Source organism: Saccostrea echinata, unplaced genomic scaffold, assembly GCF_033153115.1.
Source record: "Saccostrea echinata isolate AGI-Se365-2 ecotype Australia unplaced genomic scaffold, CSIRO_AGI_Sech_v1 ptg000005l, whole genome shotgun sequence".
NCBI lineage: Eukaryota > Metazoa > Mollusca > Bivalvia > Ostreida > Ostreidae > Saccostrea > Saccostrea echinata.
The window spans coordinates 18,439,721-18,461,081 of NW_026889754.1; the positions used below are offsets into that span (position 1 = coordinate 18,439,721).

The 21,361-nt window shown below is 32.7% G+C and overlaps 1 protein-coding gene across 1 annotated transcript in view; it reads right to left on the reverse strand.

The window, feature by feature from the left end:
• Positions 1–21,361, reverse strand: part of LOC133179757 (receptor-type tyrosine-protein phosphatase epsilon-like) — a 92,809-nt gene that overhangs the window by 33,607 nt on the left and 37,841 nt on the right. The window contains exons 2-4 of the mRNA XM_061314449.1: positions 5,486–5,617; positions 1,294–1,425; positions 990–1,121 (exon numbers count right to left, since the gene is read on the reverse strand). Coding sequence (XP_061170433.1) covers positions 990–1,121; positions 1,294–1,425; positions 5,486–5,617 — 396 coding nt within the window. The remainder of the gene's footprint in view (positions 1–989; positions 1,122–1,293; positions 1,426–5,485; positions 5,618–21,361) is intronic.

Consider the following 21,361-nt stretch of genomic DNA (forward strand, 5'->3'; position numbering starts at 1 on the left):
ACCACCCAATCTCTAATGCAAAAAGCTGGCACATAGGATTAAATATTGATATAAAATTTAACAAAATCGAACATTTTCACCTCTTGGTAACCATAGCAACAATGTTGTATTTTTCAACAAACTTTATCAATATATAATATTCAACTTTAGTTCTACAAGATAAATACTATTCAAGGTGAGTCAAATAATATGTTTCTTGATTAAAAGGTAAGGAAATTCCCAAGGCAGCAAACAAATATCACTTTAAATAACTGGTATGTTGTTTCCATGGTTCCACTGCAAAATAACAATTAATCCCAATTTATCTTATATTGTCGGTGTTGCAAGGTCCTAAGGATATATATGTGCCAGTCATGAATTTTATTGTTTCTCTTCAAGATATTAGCATTAACCCAATCTTAGCAACGGATTTTGCATGGTTACACTGTGTTACCATGGCAACCATGTAAGTTATTTTTGGAATAATATTGCCAGTACCTAATTACTAAATGTCAAATATTTTTATTGTTTTTCTTAGGTTGTTGATTGAGTTTGTTCATGTAAAACCTATCATTAGTGAATATTGAGCGTTTTGCAGCATTTTTCAGCATCTAAAATGTATTCCAAATGTACCAATGGTTACTACTTACTTAATTAGAGATAAATTCTAAATAGTTTCTTTATAGCATAAGTGGCAACAAGGTGTCATGTTTTTGTGAGCATGGTTTGTTTGTTTCTCTAAGTCTTTATTAAGGCTTAATAAAGATTCAAATTAGCTGAAAATCTCAATTTTTCCAACTTTTCTGGCTGTTACCATGGCAACCAAGACACATAGCAACGAAATTTCATTTAATTTATGTTTCTCGTGTCAAATTGTAATAATGTGCAAAGTTTCATCAAAATCGGTGACCATGCGTGGCAAAGAAGTTTAAGTGGTTATAGAGAATCACTATTAATACGTAAGAAATTTACGATAGTAAATAGCCGGCTGCGAGTGTTGAAATGTCTACCTTGACATAAAGGTTCCTTCCAGTTTAGTTTACAACCAGCTAGACAGCTTCCATTTGTTTTATCACAAAATCCCTCTCGACAATTTCCACATCTGGTGGTACAATTCTGGTCATAATAACCATCAACACACTCTATAATTGAGATGGGTTGTTTTTAAATTTGCTGGTGGAAAACTTCTTGCAGTAAAAATAATCATTTTCTTTAATTATTTAAACCAATCATCGAAATATACAAAAACAGACTAGATAACTTTGATAAATACAAGCAAATGGTATATGAAATACTAAAATGTTCAATGTCTACCTTGACATAAAGGTTCTTTCCAGTTCAGTTTGCAACCCGATAGACAGCTTCCATTTTTCTTATCACAAAATCCTTCTCGACAATTTCCACACTGGGTACTACAATTCTGGTCATAGTAACCATCAGCGCATTCTATAATTGATAAATATTTTAAAAGCTTATGGGAAATGTCGACTGGAATACCAATATTAATGCCCTCTCTTTTCTCATAAATAAAGTGGCTTTTATTTTTTTGCCCTCCAAAACAGCAATAATTGTAAAATATTTTTAAAAATAAAGAACAAGAGCCAAGAACCATGAAATTGCCCTATTAAAAAGTGTTTTAATTCATAAAAAGTGTAGACATTTAGCTTTTTCGTGGCTTTTTTTTTCGATATATCGATATGGTTTGTATTTTGGGGGAATATTTTTGTGTGTTTGTTTGTTTGTATGTTGTTTAAAGTCCCTCTCGAGAATTTTTCACTCGTATGGAGACGCCACCAATAATCGGTGGAGAGCTGCAAATTTTGTCCTAGGCTCGGCACTTACGGCCATTGAGCAGTGAGGGATCTTTTTCGTGCCAACACCTACTGCGACACATGACCTCGGTTTATACGGTCTCATCCGAAGGACCGGTCTCCACGTCCCACGTACAGTGGGATTCGAACTTGCGACGTAAGGATCAACTTCTTACCTCCCGACTCTAGGGTCGACCTTCTAACCACTGTGCCACGCGGGCGACGGGGTACATTTTTGAAGTATGAGAGTGATTTGATAGAAAAATGTTAGTAAAACTTTTCTTCATATTGTAACATAGCAGGGGAGTAAACTTATACATGTAAGGCGATGATACTAGTACATGCACACGTGTAAACATATCAGTTTGAATTGCATATGATTGGAAAAAGATATTATTTCTTACTCAATCATGTAGACATCACTATCAGTTTACGACAATAAAAAGCAGTATATTGTAAACTTTCTATCGTAAAAGATAATAGATATTGACAATGTTGATGATTTCATATTGCAGTCTTTCTAACTACTTGCGGCAGTTAAGCAGTTATTTTAATGTATAATGAAAAAAAAAAAACATTTCCAACTAAAATCGGCTCAGAGGAATTATTTTTCTCTTCGCATGGTCGACAATTAAGTCGTTATATAACCAATGGGTTTCGATTAATAAGCAAAATAAACATATTACTGTATTACAATTGGCAAAGCAAGAGGAAAACAAACTTTACCTTTGCAAAAAGGTCTTTTCCAGTTTGAAACACATCCATCATCGCAAATCCCATTTTCTTTGTTACAAAAACCTTGGAGGCAATGTCCACATTGTTTACTGCAGTTCTGGTCATAAAACCCGGCTACACATTCTAAAATTTTGAATTTTGAGATATAAAACGTCGTTTTACGAATTTTTCAATTTAACAAAGGGATTTGTAGTAACACTTTGTACAATGTATTCAAATTTAACATATTTGTCTGTTTTTAATTAAAACATTTATTATACTTCTTTACTTCCTGGATCCTTTGGTCTTGTTTGGGGGATAAAATGTATTTCTAAAATTTGGAAGAAAATGCAGCACAGTTAAGACTACAAAAAGGAGGCGGGTCTTATTTATAAGGGGAATGTTTATTATGACATCATGCAAAAACATCAGTTCTCCGTGTGCGGTTTGCTATGCATATTTGTCCTTGGTTATATCCCACACAGCAAAATATAAACAATTCACTGATCGCAATGCACTTGTCAATGTGACGTCATATCGTAAAATTTGACGCAGTATGTAGGCAATTAAGAGGCGGATCAAGTTATATTTTATACAATGAAAACTGTACTTTGTAATCAAATAAAGTATTATTCGCAGATATTTTAGAGGCCATGTTTATTTGATGATTTTATTCATATACTTTCCATACATTCCCAGGACAAGTGATATTGTCGTATATTTGTAAGCAGATTCATTGAAGGGTAGTAGAAGGGTCTTAATAAATCGATATATTGCAAGGGCATACCCTCAATGGACAAGCTTTTACGCATAAACTCAAGAAGTATGAAGATATTTGAAAAGTGCTACGAAGCTGATGAAATCTTGAAGCTGAATTAAGAGCCATTCTCTGTAATGACTTGAACTTTTATATAGGAGCTGTGGCACGCATAGTTTCAGAATTTTTCCAAACTCTCTATAAGAGTCTTTGATACCATAAACTCAAATCAGGCAAAAATTGGTTGCTATGTGTCATGGTTACCATAGCAACATGTCCTAAAGTTTAAAAAAATGGCATTTTTCAACATGTTCAGAGTCCCACAATTAACGTTTGCAGCAGAGCAGACAAGTGGCAATGACTGTTTCTGAAAGTTGAAGGCCTGATGTCTTAAATGCGCGATAAACATGTTTGGTAAATCAACTCTTACATACGTTACTATGGAAACAAAGTATTCAAAAGCAATAATTTTGTTCATTTAATTTTAAAAAGTCATACACTTAAGAATAAAAATAATTATATGTTGAAATGCAAGCAAATAATAGACAAAAGATCCTTGCAACATATACCAAGGACGAAATATGATTTTTGTTATAGGTTGGCAATGGTTGCCATGGTTTTAATACCACAAAGGGATTTTAAATTTACTCTCTTAGTGTTTTAATTTTCTCCTATCTTTTTAAAAAGAGTATTTCTATACATCTGCTGATAAATTTTTAAAGGCGTTGGTGTGACCCTAATTTTCACATTTCAAAAAATTCAAATTCAATTCTTTAAATAGACCGTTGCTATGGAAATTAGCCGAAAAAATATGCAAAAAAATCTGAAAAATATTCTGTTTCCTTGGATACGTGCCCTTGTATGTATATTCCCAAAACTTTTATGATTGATATTTATGAACAACTAACATGACTTTCAATTTTGACTACCACCCAATCTCTAACTGGATGCAAAAAACTGGCACATAGGGTTTAATATTGATATAAAATTAACAAAATCGAACATTTTTCACTTCTTGGTAACCATAGAACAGTGTTGTAATTTACAACAAACTTTATCAATATGTGATATTTAACTTTAGTTCTACCAGATAAATACTATTCAAGGTGAGTCAAATAATATGTTTCTTGATTAAAAGGTAAGTAAATTCCCAAGGCAGCAAACAAATATCACTTTAAATAACTGGTATGTTGTTTCCATGGTTACACTGCAAAATAACAATTAATCCCAATTTATCTTATATTGTCGGTGTTGCAAGGTCCTAAGGATATATATGTGCCAGTCATGAATTTTATTGTTTCTCTTCAAGATATTAGCATTAACCCAATCTTAGCAACGGATTTTGCATGGTTACACTGTGTTACCATGGCAACCATGTAAGTTATTTTTGGAATAATATTGCCAGTACCTAATAACTAAATGTCAAATATTTTTATTGTTTTTCTTAGGTTGTTGATTGAGTTTGTTCATGTAAAACCTATCATTAGTGAATATTGAGCGTTTTGCAGCATTTTTCAGCATCTAAAATGTATTCCAAATGTACCAATGGTTACTACTTACTTAATTAGAGATAAATTCTAAATAGTTTCTTTATAGCATAAGTGGCAACAAGGTGTCATGTTTTTGTGAGCATGGTTTGTTTGTTTCTCTAAGTCTTTATTAAGGCTTAATAAAGATTCAAATTAGCTGAAAATCTCAATTTTTCCAACTTTTCTGGCTGTTACCATGGCAACCAAGACACATAGCAACGAAATTTCATTTAATTTATGTTTCTCGTGTCAAGTTGTAATAATGTGCAAAGTTTCATCAAAATCGGTGACCATGCGTGGCAAAGAAGTTTAAGTGGTTATAGAGAATCACTATTAATACGTAAGAAATTTACGATAGTAAATAGCCGGCTGCGAGTGTTGAAATGTCTACCTTGACATAAAGGTCCCTTCCAGTTTAGTTTACAACCAGCTAGACAGCTTCCATTTGTTTTATCACAAAATCCCTCTCGACAATTTCCACATCTGGTGGTACAATTCTGGTCATAATAACCATCAACACACTCTATAATTGAGATGGGTTGTTTTTAAATTTGCTGGTGGAAAACTTCTTGCAGTAAAAATAATCATTTTCTTTAATTATTTAAACCAATCATCGAAATATACAAAAACAGACTAGATAACTTTGATAAATACAAGCAAATGGTATATGAAATACTAAAATGTTCAATGTCTACCTTGACATAAAGGTTCTTTCCAGTTCAGTTTGCAACCCGATAGACAGCTTCCATTTTTCTTATCACAAAATCCTTCTCGACAATTTCCACACTGGGTACTACAATTCTGGTCATAGTAACCATCAGCGCATTCTATAATTGATAAATATTTTAAAAGCTTATGGGAAATGTCGACTGGAATACCAATATTAATGCCCTCTCTTTTCTCATAAATAAAGTGGCTTTTATTTTTTTGCCCTCCAAAACAGCAATAATTGTAAAATATTTTTAAAAATAAAGAACAAGAGCCAAGAACCATGAAATTGCCCTATTAAAAAGTGTTTTAATTCATAAAAAGTGTAGACATTTAGCTTTTTCGTGGCTTTTTTTTTTTTTTCGATATATCGATATGGTTTGTATTTTGGGGGAATATTTTTGTGTGTTTGTTTGTTTGTATGTTGTTTAAAGTCCCTCTCGAGAATTTTTCACTCGTATGGAGACGCCACCAATAATCGGTGGAGAGCTGCAAATTTTGTCCTATGCTCGGCACTTACGGCCATTGAGCAGTGAGGGATCTTTTTCGTGCCAACACCTACTGCGACACATGACCTCGGTTTATACGGTCTCATCCGAAGGACCGGTCTCCACGTCCCACGTACAGTGGGATTCGAACTTGCGACGTAAGGATCAACTTCTTACCTCCCGACTCTAGGGTCGACCTTCTAACCACTGTGCCACGCGGGCGACGGGGTACATTTTTGAAGTATGAGAGTGATTTGATAGAAAAATGTTAGTAAAACTTTTCTTTATATTGTAACATAGCAGGGGAGTAAACTTATACATGTAAGGCGATGATACTAGTACATGCACACGTGTAAACATATCAGTTTGAATTGCATATGATTGGAAAAAGATATTATTTCTTACTCAATCATGTAGACATCACTATCAGTTTACGACAATAAAAAGCAGTATATTGTAAACTTTCTATCGTAAAAGATAATAGATATTGACAATGTTGATGATTTCATATTGCAGTCTTTCTAACTACTTGCGGCAGTTAAGCAGTTATTTTAATGTATAATGAAAAAAAAAAACATTTCCAACTAAAATCGGCTCAGAGGAATTATTTTTCTCTTCGCATGGTCGACAATTAAGTCGTTATATAACCAATGGGTTTCGATTAATAAGCAAAATAAACATATTACTGTATTACAGTTGGCAAAGCAAGAGGAAAACAAACTTTACCTTTGCAAAAAGGTCTTTTCCAGTTTGAAACACATCCATCATCGCAAATCCCATTTTCTTTGTTACAAAAACCTTGGAGGCAATGTCCACATTGTTTACTGCAGTTCTGGTCATAAAACCCGGCTACACATTCTAAAATTTTGAATTTTGAGATATAAAACGTCGTTTATGAATTTTTCAATTTAACAAAGGGATTTGTAGTAACACTTTGTACAATGTATTCAAATTTAACATATTTGTCTGTTTTTAATTAAAACATTTATTATACTTCTTTACTTCCTGGATCCTTTGGTCTTGTTTGGGGGATAAAATGTATTTCTAAAATTTGGAAGAAAATGCAGCACAGTTAAGACTACAAAAAGGAGGCGGGTCTTATTTATAAGGGGAATGTTTATTATGACATCATGCAAAAACATCAGTTCTCCGTGTGCGGTTTGCTATGCATATTTGTCCTTGGTTATATCCCACACAGCAAAATATAAACAATTCACTGATCGCAATGCACTTGTCAATGTGACGTCATATCGTAAAATTTGACGCAGTATGTAGGCAATTAAGAGGCGGATCAAGTTATATTTTATACAATGAAAACTGTACTTTGTAATCAAATAAAGTATTATTCGCAGATATTTTAGAGGCCATGTTTATTTGATGATTTTATTCATATACTTTCCATACATTCCCAGGACAAGTGATATTGTCGTATATTTGTAAGCAGATTCATTGAAGGGTAGTAGAAGGGTCTTAATAAATCGATATATTGCAAGGGCATACCCTCAATGGACAAGCTTTTACGCATAAACTCAAGAAGTATGAAGATATTTGAAAAGTGCTACGAAGCTGATGAAATCTTGAAGCTGAATTAAGAGCCATTCTCTGTAATGACTTGAACTTTTATATAGGAGCTGTGGCACGCATAGTCTCAGAATTTTTCCAAACTCTCTATAAGAGTCTTTGATACCATAAACTCAAATCAGGCAAAAATTGGTTGCTATGTGTCATGGTTACCATAGCAACATGTCCTAAAGTTTAAAAAAATGGCATTTTTCAACATGTTCAGAGTCCCACAATTAACGTTTGCAGCAGAGCAGACAAGTGGCAATGACTGTTTCTGAAAGTTGAAGGCCTGATGTCTTAAATGCGCGATAAACATGTTTGGTAAATCAACTCTTACATACGTTACTATGGAAACAAAGTATTCAAAAGCAATAATTTTGTTCATTTAATTTTAAAAAGTCATACACTTAAGAATAAAAATAATTATATGTTGAAATGCAAGCAAATAATAGACAAAAGATCCTTGCAACATATACCAAGGACGAAATATGATTTTTGTTATAGGTTGGCAATGGTTGCCATGGTTTTAATACCACAAAGGGATTTTAAATTTACTCTCTTAGTGTTTTAATTTTCTCCTATCTTTTTAAAAAGAGTATTTCTATACATCTGCTGATAAATTTTTAAAGGCGTTGGTGTGACCCTAATTTTCACATTTCAAAAAATTCAAATTCAATTCTTTAAATAGACCGTTGCTATGGACATTAGCCGAAAAAATATGCATAAAAATCTGAAAAATATTCTGTTTCCTTGGATACGTGCCCTTGTATGTATATTCCCAAAACTTTTATGATTGATATTTATGAACAACTAACATGACTTTCAATTTTGACTACCACCCAATCTCTAACTGGATGCAAAAAACTGGCACATAGGGTTTAATATTGATATAAAATTAACAAAATCGAACATTTTTCACTTCTTGGTAACCATAGAACAGTGTTGTAATTTACAACAAACTTTATCAATATGTGATATTTAACTTTAGTTCTACCAGATAAATACTATTCAAGGTGAGTCAAATAATATGTTTCTTGATTAAAAGGTAAGTAAATTCCCAAGGCAGCAAACAAATATCACTTTAAACAACTGGTACGTTGTTTCCATGGTTACACTGCAAAGTAACAATTAATCCCAATTTTACTTATGGGTGTTGCAAGGTCCTAAGGATGTATATGTGCCAGTCATGAATTTTATTGATTTTCCTCCAGATAGTAGCATTAACCCAATCTTAGCAACAGATTTTGCATGGTTACACTGTGTTACCATGAAAACAATGAATGGTATTTTTAGAATAATATTGCCAATATCTAATTACTTAGGGTCAAATATTTTTACTGTTTTCCTTAGCTTGTTGATTGAGTTTGATCATGTAACACCTATCATTATTGAATATTGAGCGTTTTTCAGCATTTTTCAGCATCTAAAATGTATTCCAAATGTACCTATGGTTACCACTTACTTACAGATAAATTCTAAATAGTTTCTTTAATACATAAGTGGCAACAAGGTGTCATGTTTTTGTGAGCATGGTTTGTTTGTTTTTCTTCGTCTTTATTAAGGCTTCATAAAGCTTCAAAGTAGCTGAAAATCTCAATTTTCCCACCTTTTCTGGTTGTTACCATGGCAACCAAGACACATAGCAACAAAATTTTATGTGATGTATGTTTCTGGTGTCAAGTTGTAATAATGGGCAAAGTTTCATCAAAATCGGTGACCATGCGTGGCAAAGAAGTTTAAGTAGTTACAGAGAATCGCTATTAATTATATGTATATTAAATGTAATTGACCAGCAAAATATTCAACTTGCGGTCTAACAAATGTAATTTTAGCAATTAGATAGTAGAATATATGTTGGTTCCTCAGCACTTTTCACAAACTACAAAGAGTGTTGAAAAGAATTATAAATTAAATTTAGATTTTTAACTTGGTTATGCCCTTGCAATATTGGAATTTATAGATGACCTCAATACTGCATGTATATTTGCTAAAATCACGTGACTGCCACATTACAAGTCTAAATAAGAAATCTAATCGTAACCTAAAGATGCATCGATGACAAACTCACGGGAATCATGCATAGTTAATAATTTCAGAAAGATCTATTTTTCAGTCTAATTTACCAAATTGTCGAAGAAAATTATTGAGGAGTCAACTTGTATAATATAAATTCTTCTAATATTGATGAGCTTATTTAAAACTGCTGTCTTATTTCAACTTATAATAAATAGGTACATGAATATTCTTCAAAATTATAATATTTGCTATAAAACGTGACATATATTTGTCCAAAATCTAGAATTATATAGCTTACCATTACATTTTGGAGGTTTCCAATTTGGTTGGCATTCAGTGCAGTGGCCAGTTTCCTTGTTACACGGTGAATTTTCTTTGCAATGTCCACATTTTTCACAATGGTTATTATGTTTGTAATACCCTTCTTGGCAATCTACGGAAAACAATAGCTATTGGACTTTCTTTTTTTACTTGGCTTGAATAATTTGTCAATTGTGTTTAAGATGTATACAATGATAATTTTTTGTATAGATTATACACAATTTATACGTAAATTCTTCGGTGATACTGACATAATTAGCCTCATTATTTAATTTAACAGATATACTTAATTCATTTATGCAAGTGTATACGTTGATCAGCAAGGCTAGGCAATTTATTTCGAAGAAGTACGATACGGTAGCAAAAATGTTCGATTTTGAGAATTAACAATTCATTGTTTTCAATGTGATGCTGTGACAGACCTGGAACCACTAACTTTCAAGTTTTATGTATTGTATTAAAATAACATTTTTCATTAAAATATTCGAATTTGATATTTTATGAACCACATTGACCATAAATATTGTGATCACTGTTATTTTTACGAAATAAATGCATAGAGTTACGATTCTTGTAATTGAAAAAGTTCACTACTCGTTAAATTCTTATTCTTTTAAAAGTGTAATGATTATCATGCATTATCATTATGAAATACCTTTTCTCAAAATTTGATCATTGGTATTTAATTTTTTTTTAAATGAATAGATATTCCATATGAACTGATGGAAAGGCTATGAAAAAAATTATGAGTGAATGTTATTGAACAGTTAAATTATCTTCCATGTATGTTTGATTTTTGCAACCCAAACAAAGATCTTCAACTTTTAGGAATAAAATTAATAATCTCAAAAATAAAGAATAATCGGTGTTCAGGAAGGAATTTATGTTAAAAGGTCACCTTGGCATAATGGTCTCTCTGCAAAAGGGTCCTTGCAACCATAAATGCAGGTCCCATTGAAAGCATCACAGTGCATGTTCTTACATTCTTCTGGACAAATGCGAGTACATCCATAACCATACCTATTGTGATCGCATCCTGAAATTGTCATGCATGCACATTTCGTTCGGATTTGTATTTTAGAGAATCAATTTTGTAACGCAGTACTGTTAAAAAGTACTATGAAGAAATGAACGGAATACGGAAATGTAGGTATATACCATTTAAACAAAATTTATTTTGTAGAGCTTGTATATCATCACGTGCACATGACCTCACTATTACAGTTACATGCAATTGAAACAATGTAGTACTTCCTTATTTGTATTGAATTTAGTTTGGTCTCCTGATTGGACAGTCACTTAATAAATGCTTTGCTAAATGCATATACAGCTGGGAGATCAAAACCATATTTTTATATCGCAAGGGCAAGGCCGTTACTACCATTGAGGCAAATGAGGCAAATGCCTCACTAACATTTTAGAGTTTTCTGAAATGTGAAAAAGATTCACTTTAAATTTTAATTGATTATATGCTTCTTTGTACTAAATTAATGCTTTCAAGAACTGTTCAACTTTTGTTTCAATTTCTTTAAATCGATCATCTCACCCGGTGTTTCATTATCGTTAAGAAGGCATGTAAAAGATATTTCAAAAAGTGAAAACTTTCAAAGATTAAGTCTTTAATTTGCTAAAACCCAGGATTCGAGACCCCTTCCTCATGAGAACCCCCATCAGGACACTTCCCTGCATGGACCCTCTTGGGGCTCGAGTGGTCCCAGTTCCCTTCCCTCACTAAAAATTTGAGTCTAGTTACGGCCTCAAAGGGTAAATCATTGCAATATCCTAAATTGAATTTAGTTTTTTCACGTGATTGAACAGTCATGGAGATCATAAAAATATTTCTATATAGCAGGTGCATGTCTTAATTCAATTTAAAGTAGGGGCCTACTCGTGGTAAACAGGAAGCTGGATTTAGTCGTTTTAGGTTTTTAAATTACGTTACATATAGCATTATCAAAAACGTAAACAACGTCTGCAGAAATGTTGGAGGGATGAATAAAGATGAATGATGGTGTTTTTATGCACGAGTTGAAACTCATACAGTACATAGCAGAAAATTGAATCGATTTAAAACACAAACGCAAGATCAAATTCCGGATATTTCGGATGCAGTATATTTGCCTAAAGTTGACAGGAGGTTATATTGATACCATACGTTGGTACAACTCGAATATTTCTGATACCTATTTACAGAAAACATACCAAATGATTTGCCCTAATGTCATTAAGTAATACTTTTCGTTTATCCTCTAATTTGTGCACAATTGATATGCTGTGCAGGTGGGATTTTGCTACTTTCGTTTTTGACGGTAAAGTTTCTACATACGAACAAAGGTTCAAAGTTATAATAAAAAAGTCAGGCTACTAATGGGGTATTTAAAATTTTAAGACATAATTTTGCACGAAAGACATTGTATCTCTTCCTTATCATCTTTTGTAAGTAGTAATGAATAGACATCCAGGAAAGTCGGTTCGTAAGGAGTGGACAGGTCCTCTGTACATAATATATTAAGGATTAAATTACGACTAAAATTTTATGTTTGGGTTTAGGAAAGGTTGTTTAATTGTAAATAAAATTGTTCTCAAAAAGTATTATTCTTCTTTTTTTTTTTTTTAAATTTATAAATATTTTGACAACATTAAGGCTTGAGCTATTGAACTGCTATGGGGGTGACTGTATGTTTTATCCCATATTTCGGTGAAAGGAAGATGACCAATGCATTTATCATGGCTTACAGATACTTCAAGCATCAGTTGCTATAAATCAAGACAAAAAAAAAAAGGGGTAAACATATTAATTATTCTAACTGGTAGCTTTATTTGAGTTTTGAGCTTTGTTATTTTATTAATAAAATGACATTAATTCTTCAATATGTCTCAGTTTTAACCAGTAATGTTTACTGTAGCCTGTAATTATTCAAAATTATCCTTATTCCTGTGATTGATGTTCCAAAGAATTTGTTTGCCATGTGCAATGAAAAAAATATATAGACCGTCTTTATAACCATCGTGATTTTGTTTTTGGTACAAGAGGGTACATGAGCGTTTCACATCCTATCTCAGTAAAAATATAGATGATCTATCTATTTTTTGTGCTTTTGAAGTAGATAAAGTATTCCTTAATGTAAATCAGGACAAAAATTGCACTGTTAACACATTAATTCTACGAGTAGGGACCTACCTTAAGCGACAAAATGTTTCAACATATTCTGTGGTTTATGGAAAGCGCTGCTGTTCTAAATAAAATTCGCATTGGGGGGGGGGGTGTTAAATTCCAGCTATGGAGCTCAAGTTGAAATATATGTGACCTTTATCAAGTATTTTATGCATTTATTAAGTAGGGATAAAGATTTCACGATGGTAGCAGTACTACTCAATTTAAAAAATATATTCAAAACCTAGTTAAGATCTATTTAGTGTATGTGCTTGGGAAACACCTCAAAATATATTATTTCAAACTTCAAAAAGACTTTCTCACATTTAATCCATCAGTTAAAACTGCTTTAAATGTATTTGACCACACTATTAAACCCATTATCCTGTACGGTTCAGAGTTATGGGTTTTTTTTGACCCATCAACTTCCAAATTTAAGAGAAATCCAAATATAACATTAGATAAAATATACCAAACTTTAGAAGGCGAAAGTTTGCATCTTAAATTTTACAAACATTTATTAGTGGTTCATAGTAAAAGCAGCAACTTTGCTGTAAGATCTGAGCTAGGACGATTGAATGTACACTTTGATGTCATTAAAAATATGTTGTTATATTGGCATAGATTAGAGAATCTGGATGGGGAATTTCCCTTACTTAGTGAGGCTTATAAATGTTCCAAAACACTACACCAAAATGGAGTTACTTCATGGTATTCTTGTATTAACTTCTTACTTAACCATATTGATATTAAACTTAGTGATGTTTTAGGTATGTCACTCCCACAGTTTAAAATAAACTTGAAAAGAATATTACTTAACTTCTATAAAATTACATGGGAAAAAGACAGGAATTTGCATAAAGAAGGTAAATTATCTACCTTCACATGCCTAAAGACTAAATTTTGTTTTGAACCCTATCTAGATACGCGGGTATGTTAAGGAAGCATACAAATCATTTCTCGAGAAATTTAGACTTTTTTAAGAAAATTAAGATTAATAATTCATCAAAGTCTCCGATAAAACATAAACTATTATTAACTATTACATAAAGACACGGAGTGTCCGAGGCCAAGTAGTGCACCACCTCGACGTCATCACGTGACCGCTATTAATAGCAAAATATTCCTTAATGAAAAACTTCACAGAACAACACTACCCCGGGGTTGAATAATTCCTTTGAGTAAATAACATAGTTGAAAAACATCTCTTATGCCTAAAAAGTGCTGCTAGAATCCCACTGTCCGATCGGGAAAATAATTATTCCACATATATGTACGAAACCTTACCCGATGTTTTGCATTTTATGCATATAACCCGAGATATTTCTACAAACCATGTTTACCTCACGATTCTAGCAGCACTTTCCAAGTATTATAGAACACAAGCTTTCAATATGTACAAATCTTATGTTTTCAAGTACCCAGCTTAGTGTTGTTCTTTTGCATTATTGTTGTCACGAATGACAGAGGAAAGGCCAACCGGGTTACGTAAATAGCTGACTGTCTTCAATAGAAGATATAATCGATGAAAATAAATCAACATACCTGTTTAACATACTTTAACTTCACATGAATAACACACAATATTCACTGTATTTGCTTCTAAACCTCCTTTTACGTATCTTTTTACATGCCGTTTTGGCCAAATTCTCGTTATACAACATGATCGATTCTCAAGTTACTTGTTGAACAGTTATGACGTCATTGGTCGGAGATTATAATTCAAGTGACAGATACAGCATAACAAAATAAAAACATTTTATTTTTGTTAATATTTGCAAATTTCTATTCATTTTCAGGAGTCAAATTATATCTCTAAATAGCAATATTAGGAAAACTTGTGTTCTAAACTTGACGTCATCTCGCCTACTATGACGTCATATTGTATCACTGATTTAGTCAAGTCAGATTATCTTAGTGCTTCCTTAACACACCTGCGTATTTTAACAAACAATCAACATAGATCAGTCATAACTAGGTTACGAATATCAGCTCACAGGCTTAAAATTGAAATTGGACGATATCAAAAAATACCTAAAGATGAACGATTTTGTTCCCTTTGTGATCACAAGGAGATTCAGGATGAAATTCATTTTCTCCTTGTATGTCCTCATTTTAGTGTACAAAGACTTGAACTTATAAATATTTGTAATAATAAATGTAAAAATTTTCAGTCCCTATCATATGATAACCAATTTCTTTGGCTCATGACTAATGAAGACCCTGAGATCCTAAGATCTCTTGCTAGATTCCTTGATAATCTACCTTAACTGAAAAATTTAAATATATTTGGGGATGTATATACATGTACATGTAGGAATGGCAATATATCATCTCTTCTGTTCTTTGATATGCATATATGTATCTTTCCAGCTACTTGACTATATGTTATTATTATATTACAATATGTATACTCGTATACATCTCTTGTAGATGCATTTATCAATGATTATACAATTAAGCACTGCTCATTATATTTAAGATCATGTTTGTTCTATCATTTGGATCTTCCTCCTTCTTTGTTTCATGTTTGTAAATCTTTTTTGCTCCTCCGGGGGCCCAATTTGGACTAATAAATCTTGTAATCTTGTAATCTTGTATACCAACCATGTACACAAAAACACTGCAAAATTATTTTAATACCTTTTCTCGATCATATTTAAATAATGGCATAATTAAACAAAGGTTTAACAATGGTGGTAGTTGTATATTAAACAATAGTAAACGATTTTCTATGAAATAATAAAATGAATTTTTGCTATGGAAAATTACTTGATCCGCTTCTCACTGCACATAAAATGCGGCAAATTTTACAATGATGACGTCATCTTTACAAGTACATTGCGATTTTGATTTGAATATATTTTATTGTTAAGATGTTCAAACACAAGGATCGGACACAAGTTCTTAAAAGTTAGAACGTCATCATCTTTATGACAACTAATTACACAGAGTAATGTTCGAAAAAAATAAATACACTGGAACCAAAAGTCAAAAAGATTGTTTGCTTAAGTAAACTATGCATGTTCAAAAAAATATATTTAATGTAGTATATATGTAAAAATCAATCTAATAAGGTATAAATCAAAATCGACCAGATCTCTTTAAAACAATTGCACTTTTGAAAATAAGTTTTTATTTTCGGAAACACGGATCGAGTCATTTCCCCTTAACAGAACATTGCGATCATTGGCTTGTTTATATCATGCTGTATGGGATTTAACTAGCAAACAATTCAATGCAGTAATAAATTTTAATGTAGTTTAATAACTTTATAAGGTTTAAAAGCGCAATTTTTTTTTATTTGTAGTAATGCAGTGATAAATTTTAATGTAGTTTAATAACTTTATAAGGTTTTAAAGCGCAAATTATTTCTCTCTCTTTTTTTTTTTTTTTTTTTTTTTTTTTTTTTTTTTGGTAGTATGAGAAATTGCGTCTTGTCACAGATAACATTTTCCGTATAAAACAGACCCGCCCCCTTTATGTAGGTTTAACAGATCGACATATCAGGAAGTTTTCTCTATAAATCCGAAAAAGCAGAAAAGGACATTAATTTCCTAATATTAATAATGATTTCGGTAAAAAGCTTAACAAAGCACTCTAAGTAACTAAATATACATGTATTTTGAAACAAGCAGCACAGTTAAGGTTTCAAAAAGCAGGCATTTAAAAAAAAAAATCTATAGGATTTTTTTTAAATGCATCATACAAAACTAACAATTCTTTAAAATGCCCCAAAAACGATTTGTGGTTTTAAACTGCAAAAGATTATTCAACTACATTAAAAAAAATTATAAGATGTTACTTTGTAGTAAGTTAGAATCCAATTAGCAAGGTACAGGAATAACAATTTAAGTCACAGATCAGGACGCACTTGTCAATGTAGCGTCATTACGTATAACTCACCACAGTTGGTGTGTCGTTAGAGGCGGATCAAGTAATAAGTTCACATCCAAAATTGTATTTTATAAAAATGAAATATTATTTGCAGATAACAAAGAGGACAATGACTTGGATACATTTTTCTTTCCTGATTTTATTTTTATATTTTCTGCTCATTTTCTAGTTACATGATTATGCAGGTTCATTGGAATGTAATGAAATGAAATATGAAGATAACGAACAGTATTTAATTTTGAAAGTCCAATGAAAACGATACAAATTTGAAGCAAAGCAAACACAGACCTCAAAATTTAGAGGTGGGATCAGGTGCCATGGAGGAGTGAGCATCCCCTGACGACCGGCCACACCCGCCGTGTGCTCCTTGTCATGATCGGGTAATAAAGGAGAGATCCGTAGACAGTTCAGTGTATAAATAATGGCCTAACAGTTAGTATGAAAAACGTCAGTCAGCATTTGACTCAATGATAGGTTGTATGTGCTGACAAGGTCATTGTATCGACCGTAAAACTTGCGAAAAGATAACTTCAAACGAGACTGTTGATATTCTTGTTTCATCAAGTTGTTTGTCAATAGATTGCCTCGTTTTAGAAATTGTTCATACGTACAGCATTCTCTTGCGTATCGAATCAACTGAGAGACATTAACCCCATATGCAGGGTAAGGGTATATTGCTAAATAAGTAAGGGAAGTTGACGATTAAAAAGTTGAAGTCAACACGTTTATCATAAAGCTTTGTTGTTGAAAGAGATTTAATAAATCCATCAAGTACATGGGCGTACACTCAATGAATCATAGTGAGCTTTACTTATGAATCTTAGAAATATTAAGCTATTTGAAAAGTGCTGCGATTCTTGTAAAAACTTGAAAATAAATCAGCAGCAAAAAAAAAAAATTACTATCTTACAAAATTAATACTATTTTAACAATGATATTGGATCGGAGAACTTTAACAAATTATAATGCGTGTTGACATTTTCAAAACTTAACTCACATCTTTCATTTTTTTTTTTTTTTTTTTGGTTCTAAATTTCGTTTAATTTTACCACATGCAAGGATATGAAAATAATAAGACGAAGAGGCTTAATTGTTTCTTTAACGTATATTAATTATCCAGTTAGAGTAATACTCACCCATGACGCGAACTTCACATATTCCAATATCAACTTGGTTGTCTCCGTTTAGTATGCAATTATCATTAATTCTATCACCTAGTGTGTTGAAAAAGGCAAATCCTTGGTTAATTTTATTCACTGTTATATTCATAATTCCATTTACAGGTATGCAACCTTCCTCTGCATTGTGTTCATAGACAAGACCAGTGTTTGATGGCGGATGATAATCTGTGTCATTGAAAATGTAAATCGAGAAACCCGTTGCTCTATAGTAAGCTGAAATATGCAAATTTATGAAAATTTCCAACATATATTTATCTATATAAGCATACTTTGTCTAAATAAACCCAAAATTCATTATTTTTTAAGATAGTTTTTAACACAATATGATTTTTTAATTGTATTAGTATTTAATCAAATGACATAATCAGCAATTACAAAAACAACTATTTCTTGATAAGCAAAGGGGAGTAATTCAATCTTTAATCCGCGTCCTAATTGGTTAACTTAGATATTTAGTGTGATTTCCAATCTCGAATTTGTCTTCTGGGCTTCTTACATTGCAAAACTAATTCGTAAACAATGCCGCATTCTTTAAATATTTAAATAAAAAATAAAAAAAATATTTACATTACACATGTATTTTGCTTAAAAAGCTTGCGTAATACTTTGACATGAAAAACGTCACAAAGGTTGAACGACTGGAAAGTGAAATTCTCTTGTGAAAATCAAACTGTTGCAATTCCTCTGTTATTTTTTTTTTAAAAGGGTGAACGCAACATTCTTCAAAACGCGCTGACTCGCGTTACTTAATTGTTTCCGCACACCGTTTCAGATACAGTACCGACCAGACACATCCCAAAAGAAAGCGAATCCCAACTGAACCCCAGGTTCGCTTTCTGGGTTCGCTCGGAGTCCGCTAGAGCAGACCCCGAGCGAACCCAGAGCGCACCCAATGCGCACCTCGGGCAGACCCAGAGCGAACGCCGAAAGCGAACCCCGTTTTCAGTAGCGCACCCAGAAAGCGAACGCGGCGTTTACTATTACGTAACAGAGCTGTTAATTACGATTAGGTCTTGATCAATCAGTGTGTCGACCAATCAGAATACCGGTTGGCATTTGGCTGTAAATCGAAACACTGTGCAGGTACAGTATAAGCAATGCGTGTTAGATTTACTTTCGCTTATGAACTTAATATTAATGAATTATAATTCTTTTGGTAACATTAGATATTCAGATAATTAAATAATTATTTGTTTTCATAAATAATTTCTTACAAAAATCTACCGTCATGGTAGCTCTGTCTGTAGAGCTCTTGCTCCGTGATCGGAAGGTCTTGACGGACCTAAGTCGATAAAAACAAGCTAATTCAGACAAATTGTGTCCCCCGCTTAAGGAAAACAAGAAGAGCATGCAAAGTTCGGGGGAGGGGGGGGGGGCACACTGCCCCCCTGTATTTGTAGAATTATTGAATGTATACATGTATATTGAAGCAAATTTAAAAAAAAAAAAAAGCCAATATCAATATAAAGATTTAATTGCTTATTCTTTAATATGTGTATAGAAAATTCTTTTTAATATTCAAAATATTTATCACACTGTAATAATAATTTTATGACTTTGTACACGCCAGACATCATAACTTTTTCATTTCACATGTTGAATAGTATCATTTAGTAAATAGAAAAAAATAAAAAAGAGAGAATCATCCGGGGATTGAACCCGAGCTTCTCGTTTGCTAAGCGAGCAACATACCACTAGACCACGGAGGCACTTGAATATATAGCAAATGAAATGGAAACATTAAGTCACATATAATGTTTATATTCACGTTTGACATTGTCAAAATTTTACACAATAAATATTGTCTAATTTAACCTTTACTAAACATTTCTGATAGATGTAATTAGAATATAAAGTCCGCCGATAACCTGTATTAAACGTAAGAACTCTCGACATACCCCTGTGCTAAAAATAGTGCCAAGCAACTTTAAATACAATAAATAAATAATTAAAAAAAAAAACGGGGCGGGACACTTTGAGAGGGGCAAGAGAGGCCCTAGGGAGTTATGGTATAAAATTTCATTGCGAAAGCTCAAAAGCTTCTTGAGATATCGTCTGGAAACGAAAGTGTTACACAGACGGAATTTATGAATTTACGACCTATAACTTTGACCTTTTGACCTCAAAATAAATAGGGGTCTTTCTTAGGCCACAGGGAGGTGTTATGTAAAATTTCATTGCAAACGCCCAAAGAATTCGCGAGATATCACGCGGAAACGAAAGTGTTAAAACAGACAGAATTTATAAACTTATGACCTTGACGTTTGACCTTTTGACCTCAAAATCAATAGGGTTCCTTTTTAGGCCATAGGGAGTTGCTAGCAAAATTTCATTGCGAAAACTCAAGGGGTTCTCGAGATATCGCACGGAAACGAAAGTGTTACAGACAGACAGAAATGCAGACGGATGGACGGACAGACAGACCCAAATTAATAACCCCCACTTTTAGTGAAAGCTGGGGACAAAAAATAGGAAGCAAACATTCCTTCACCAAGCTTTGAAGTGAAAGTTGTGGGGTCTTTCGAATGAGACTTTAAACACCAAGGCTTCGTGTCATAGAAGGCGTTGGCACGATAAAGAGCCCTCACTGCTCAATGGTCCTGAGTGCCAAGTAAAGACCTAAATTTGAAGCCCTTCAGCGGTATATGGTGACGTCTCTATATGAGTGAAAAATTTTCAAACATTCAATCAATCAATCAATCTTATAACAACCGATTTAAACATGCACCTTTTTTTCAATCATGCATTGAATATATTTTTTAGACAGATTGTAATATGTTGACGGTGCTACCGTCGGGGCGAGAGCATTGTTCTCGTAATTTTAAGATCTGCCTCTTCAAACCGCACGAGACATTTGGAACGTCAAGACTGTGACGTCACAGACGTCGTATTTTAGCTGCATTTCCATAAACGAAGTTTGAAAAGTGCAACATTTTAACAAAGAACGTTTAATCTACTATCTGTATCCAATATCCATTAAATTAAGGTGAGTTTATTTTTTGTGAATTTTTAGTTGTTGTTTCCGCGCGAACGAAGTTAGGAACGAGAACAACAAGCGTTGCACTGTGTCCAGAGTTACTGCATCAAAAATTCTATTGAATGAATGTGTGCAGTGGACCGAATTTTCTCTTGCCACAGGCGTTGTCGTTCGAGTGGCGTTTCGCGCCGCTCGCTATTAAAAAAGAATAAAACAACGGATATTAACAGATAAGATAATTATAATTAAACTTTTCTCTAGTTTTA